This window comes from Protopterus annectens, chromosome 5.part0, assembly GCF_019279795.1.
Source record: "Protopterus annectens isolate FY-2018-M chromosome 5.part0, PAN1.0, whole genome shotgun sequence".
Classification (NCBI taxonomy): Eukaryota; Metazoa; Chordata; order Ceratodontiformes; family Protopteridae; genus Protopterus; species Protopterus annectens.
This window is the reverse complement of record NC_056735.1, coordinates 1,557,405,059-1,557,411,001: the sequence shown is the minus strand read 5'-3', so window position 1 is coordinate 1,557,411,001 and position 5,943 is coordinate 1,557,405,059. Positions and strand designations below refer to the sequence as shown.

The window sequence follows — 5,943 nt, the reverse complement described above, 5'->3', positions numbered from 1 at the left end:
TTTCCAGCTCTTGCATGTCCCTGATATCAGCCATGTGTTTTGTAGTATGTTTCCTATAACAGCATACAATAACGGGTCGACTGCTAGTAAATTAGACTTACAGTAATGGTAATTATTCCATAAGGTGGCTTGCATGCTTCATCACTACTAATGTTAGTTCAGTCGGCACGTTGTGTCAAGAGTAGGACTGAGTAAAATTTCTTATGCAGTACCTGTAGATTTACTACTACAACATGTCAAAGACATATTTATCATTACTTACTAGAAAAAGTGTGTATATATGTTTGTGATGACTTTGCCTCTCTCACTCATTAAAACAATAGAGTAAACTTTCTAAACATACGTCTAACATGCAAAGTAACAATGTCATTGCCCTTCAGGTAAAATTTATATTGCTAGTGGATCCACTATGAAAACAACAGGGTTTCCATCTGCTCCCATCACATCTGTTGATCATCAACATGACTCACAACTGGTGCAACGAAGAGCACTTTCAACTCGAGGGGGTGTCAATGTAAGCAACAGAAGAAGAAGAAGAGTACCAGCAAACAGCATTGGACACTTAAAGGTACTACTGCTGCCTGACTTTATATATATATATATATATATATATATATGATCACTGCACATGACCTCCCCTTTTACTGATACTTTCTTTTACACATGACAGACTAAGATACTTAGCATAGTAACATGTCCTACTGCTTAGTAAGCAAGTATTGCAATGTGCTAAACTTGTTAACTAACTTACATCTATATGTATTTGACTGACAGCTGTACTCAACCACTATGTAACACTGTTTCATTTGTATCTCCTCCTGGATTAATTTAAATGTTTTTTTTTTTGGTTAGGATCAAATTGAAGCACTTACAAGACAGGAGCTTCAAGGTTTATGTGTCACAATAGCTGAAAGGAAACCTGCTCTTATCACTGAACTTCTGCGTGCCCGTTCAAATGCCTGTACACAACAATCAACAAGACCGTCAAGCCACAGTGTTCCTGAATGGTGTGTTTGCAACAACTGTCAAGTCATGCCTACTGAAGTGGAAAGTGTTTGCTGCAGTTATGAATTACAAGACTGCATATCAGTTCTGCAGGTAAGCATCTAAGATACAATGTTAATTATAGTGCCTTGTATATTTATTTCACGCTAAACAAGATACCTTTTTAATGAAATGTATGTAATTAGGTGGATTTATTTTCAAAGTCAGCACTGTGCACACAATGGTATCCTTGCTTATTTTCATTTTCTGTTAAGTGTACCTACGACACATATCTGTATTACTAAATGAGTCCACCCATCTATAATTAAATGTGTTCTGTACTCCAGTAATTCATATTGATTGCATATTTCATGCAATTGCATTGTAATTTCTGTTGGCAGAGTTGACAGTACTTCACATGGTTTTTGAATCTCATCCCATTGTTGAAATGCATTCCATCATTTATGTTTGATAAGCCTACAGTCCAAGCTCCAACTGTAAGTGAGATGTAGTCCATTGCATCAGCATAATCTGCACTGCATCTAACAACACAGGTAACAGACGTTTAACAGACCGGATGAGAATATGAAGGGTCTGTGCACCAATCAGCTTATGTTTACCTGTATCTATTCATGAGTACACTGTTTCAACTGATTCTAGTAATTGCTAAATATTATTGACAATACCTCTGTTTGCTTTGGATATGTGTCAGTACATACTGGTCCATAACTTCATAATCATCGCATTAGGACTTTACGTAAGTAAACTGCCCAAAAGTTTCGGGTCAGTTTGTCCATCATGTATGTTTAACAAGGCACACCTAACTTAATTAAGTCATGCATGTTCATTATTCACAATGGCCAGGCTATATGTCATTGTACTGTACTGCTCTCAAGTCCATTACATCTTATGGACATCACTTCATTTCATTCACGTGTCCAAAGTTCATGCTTTCCATTTGATGAGTCAATTCATGCCATTTTTGGTGTTGCGTTTCAGTCAAATAACTCTTAACTGTTACTTGTTATCCACAGGAAATGCAGGAATGTGTTCTACCCAGAAGTGTTCTGCAAGTTGCACATGCTTATCGTAGTGCTGTATTTGGTCTACCACAGGAAGCTGATGAAAATAAGCGCAACCGTCACACTGCATACCGGCAGTTCACATTGTGGAGGTATGGCCGGCTTGGAAGTAGAGTACGAAGACCCATCCCGAGCAGCTGTGTATGGCACATCAGGGATAAGTATCCCGATCCTCAGGGCTCCTACACTGGATTTCATCCATCAAGTTTCGATGATTGAGAAATGTGGATTCAATTCAGCTTACTTAATTCATTGCTATATGTCAGTGAAAAGTTAACTTTAAACGATAACATGCATATCTATCAAAATTGTATTTTTTATGCTGTTTTTCATCCATCTGGGATCCATGTCACTAGTTCTGTCTTCATCCATGTACAACCTTGATTTCCTGACTATAATAAAAGTACATAAAAATTAACATTGTTATTTGAGTGTATCAAAAATAATGCTGATTTTGAATCTGTGAATTACTAATAGCACTGTAGTAAACACCCAGACAAACCAACGCATATGAATCTGGTGTGTATGTCTGTGTGTGCATGCAATTATTTCTGTCTATGTATGTTGGTGTGCAGTTCCAAATTTTTTTTCTGTAATTATATACATACAAACATCCACACACATATCTCTGTGTATGTGTACATATATTATGAGTTGCTTTTCCATAATTGTATATGTAGACAAATATAGAAAAACTTATGATTCACATAATAATATTAAATTTTTAGCTGTAGAATAAGCAGTATACTGTAAGTAGGTAATAGTGTTTTCAGTCAACCTTACTAACTGAAGTACATAGAAAAAAAGACGTAGATTACTGATGTTTGGGAAAGAGGTGAACAGGACATTTCAACTCTATTCAATACACTTTGATATTAGGACACTTAATTTGTGGAAATAATTACAAATCTTGTGTCAAACTGGTTGAGAATTCCATTATAACAGCTACATACTGATCAAGATAAGACTAATGTATAGTGCGAGAGCTGAAATGTCGATTGAATGTCCAGAAACAAAAAAGTAATTCTTCACACGGATAATAAGTTTGAGACTATAAGGGGCAGGGTGGAATAACTGATGTCGATTTAACACTGGGTGCGTAAGGGTTCTTGTTCAAGGTATGAAAATACCGAATTATACAAAATTTGCAAATCTTGCAAGAATCGGTTCATAGGTAGGTGCTAGCCTATTGGACCTAGGGCCTATATAAGCCTAGCCAAAAAAGGTAACCGGTAATTTGCCAGCCAATAACATTATTTTCCTGTGACACTGTCGAGCTGAGCCACAGAACTCATCCCCAGGGTAAACTTCATAATTCCTATCATCATCAAGAATTTTCAGGAGTGCTACTGAGAAGCTTTGTGTCATATACATAGGCATTTTGTACTAGAGTATGACAAGTCCTTAAAACAGGCACCTATCCCTCCATCATTTTTTTTATTGAGGTGACAAGGTTTCGGTTGAAAGTGCATGTAGCTCAGAGGGATTGTCATTTCAAAGTGGAGCATGTCCGACAGCTGTGGATTTGACATGGCTTCCTATCGTCGACAGACATCGCCTCTGAGTAGGCAATATGAGATGGGTTAATGCTGCAGTTTAAGTCTGTCTATGTAGGTCATCTGTTTGAGGCTGCTAATCCTCTTTGTGATGTAATTATGTGGCCTCTACAGTTGCAGTAGATGTCTTGTGAGGTACATACCAAAAGGGACGTGTGACTCGATAATGGGTCTAATGAGTGATAAGTATAGGGGAACAATTACCACTTTTTTCCTGGATGAGAAAACTTTTAGTGATCAGGAGTGCCACTTATAAGCATCTCCTGACTACTGTGACAGTGTCACTATCAAAGGAAAGACTACTGTTCACCTGTGTCCCAAGGTCTCTTCTCACACTTTCGGTGTTTAGACTAAATCCTATGTGGAAGTACATGGGTACATACTTTTTAACAAACTGGATGACAATCCACTTTATGACCACTGAGCTTGAGGCCATGCCTTTGACACTAGGCATCTGTCTCACTGAGGCCATAAAGTAGGATATGCACACTTAGGAGTTTCAGTTATGGATCCCAGTTTGCAGTCATTTGCGAATTTTGTTACCCAAAGACATTCTATCTTAGCCTGTACTTTAGAGTAGAAGACAACAAACAAGGGGAGGACACAGGATTGAACCCTGTGTTAGTCGACTTATCTCTGGTCTGAAGTCGGATTTGGAGTCTGCTACTTTCACAGTCTGGGTACTGTCAGTGAGCCCGTTGGCAATCCATTTTGTGACATAGGGATTTATACCAATTGTAGTGAGTTTATCTATGAGTCCAGACTGGGGGATGGTTTGAAAGCCTTCGCGAGAGGTAGATAGGCTATGTGAAACACCTTACCCTTGTCTACGGCTTGGGTTTCTGCTTCAAATAAGTATATCACGTTTAGGAGACATGATCTGCCTTTTACAAACCCAAACTGTATGTGCTCCAGAGTTTGTGGATTATCAATGACTTGGTTTATAAATTCCATCATGAGACATTCAATGGCCTTGCAGACTAGGCTCGTCAGACTCATGGGGCAGTAGTTCCGTAGGTCCGTGGTGGATCACAATTTGTGGAGTGGGATAACCATTGCTGTGTGCCATTCAGTGGACACAAAGACTGATGTGACTGTATGATTGAACATGGTGCTTAGGTGGGGTAACACTTCATTCTGTACTTATTGTAGAACACATCGTGGGATGTCGTGAGGTCCCACGGATGCTGTGTTCGTGACTTTGGAGAGTGTGGTTTTTACCTATCCAGTCATGATTACAGAACATTTGCATTCATCAAGTATAGAGATGGTCCCTTTAGGGTTGAGAGTGGTGCAAAGTTAACAATCAACCTATCTGCAAGGTTGTTTGTGATATCAGTTTGTTCTGTATATCTACTGACATTGTGTTGTAACTCGGAGCAGATAGGAGTGTTGCCATTGAGAAATGTGACATAGCTGTATAATGTTTTGTGGTTGTCTTTATAATCAATGGCAATTTTTTTTTATTTCAAAAATAGCTGTAGAGGATTTTGAGGCATCTCCGATTCTTACTAAGGCTGACCAGGGACTTCCTCCAATCAGTTAATTTTACTATTTTTTGGAACAGTTTCTTTCTTCGTTCATAGAATTTATTTTTTTTTGCAGGGGAACACCGTATTGGCTTCCTTTTTTTGATTTTAGCATCTTGTTTCTGTGAGGGATAAGCACAATACATGCACTCGTGTAAATGCTTGCATTTATGTATCAATCAGCAGTTGTACCTCTGTTGTCCATATGCATGTGTGTCGTGCAGTTTGCCACTTAGGTCTTAGTTTCATAGGTTCATAGATTCATACTAGGCTATCAGCCCTAGGGCATTTATAAGCCTAGCCTGAGTGTGGTTGGCTTTCACCACCCATTTTAAATTAATATTGATATGGCCTTTTTCGAGGTTAGTATACTGTGCCTCTGTCTAACAGTGACACAGAAGTGATACCAGGGGTAAACCGACGATCTCCCATCCACTCATGAAGATTCCTCTTGAAGAGAGTCAAAGAGGGACTCTGCCTAACCTGGACTTGCATTTTATTACACAGAGAAGGAGCCTCTGGGTTATGAATCTGTCCCTCAAGTATGTCATATTTCTTTCAGTGCTGAGGTTCAAGTATCGCAAGCGTGTAGCTCGATGGGATTTGGATTTTATGAGGTGCAGCGTGTACATTCGTTCCGGGTTGGACATGGCTTTATACATCAGGGACAGATCACCTCTGAGCAGGCGGTATGCCACTGAGTAGAGCTGGATGTTTGGTTAACCGGGCAGCATATGGCATCTGTTTGAGCCCTTTGATCCTCTTGATGAGGTACTTTTGTGGTCTTTCCAG

The 5,943-nt window shown here is 39.0% G+C and overlaps 1 protein-coding gene across 1 annotated transcript; it reads left to right on the top strand.

Annotated features, from left to right (window-relative positions):
* Positions 1–230: 230 nt before the first annotated feature.
* LOC122802091 (P2X purinoceptor 7-like) lies at positions 231–2,355 on the top strand. The gene is made up of 3 exons (XM_044071788.1): positions 231–568; positions 853–1,098; positions 2,019–2,355. The coding sequence occupies exons 1-3, from the start codon at positions 410–412 to the stop codon at positions 2,283–2,285; spliced, it is 672 nt and encodes a 223-aa protein (XP_043927723.1). The 5' UTR covers positions 231–409; the 3' UTR covers positions 2,286–2,355.
* Positions 2,356–5,943: the final 3,588 nt, after the last annotated feature.

Coding starts and splice junctions, on each gene's coding strand:
- LOC122802091 (XM_044071788.1), top strand. CDS start 410: ATGAAAACAACAGGGTTTCCATCTGCTCCCATCACATCTGTTGATCAT. Junction 569..852: donor ACAGCATTGGACACTTAAAG/GTACTACTGCTG, acceptor TTTTTTGGTTAG/GATCAAATTGAAGCACTTAC. Junction 1,099..2,018: donor ACTGCATATCAGTTCTGCAG/GTAAGCATCTAA, acceptor TGTTATCCACAG/GAAATGCAGGAATGTGTTCT.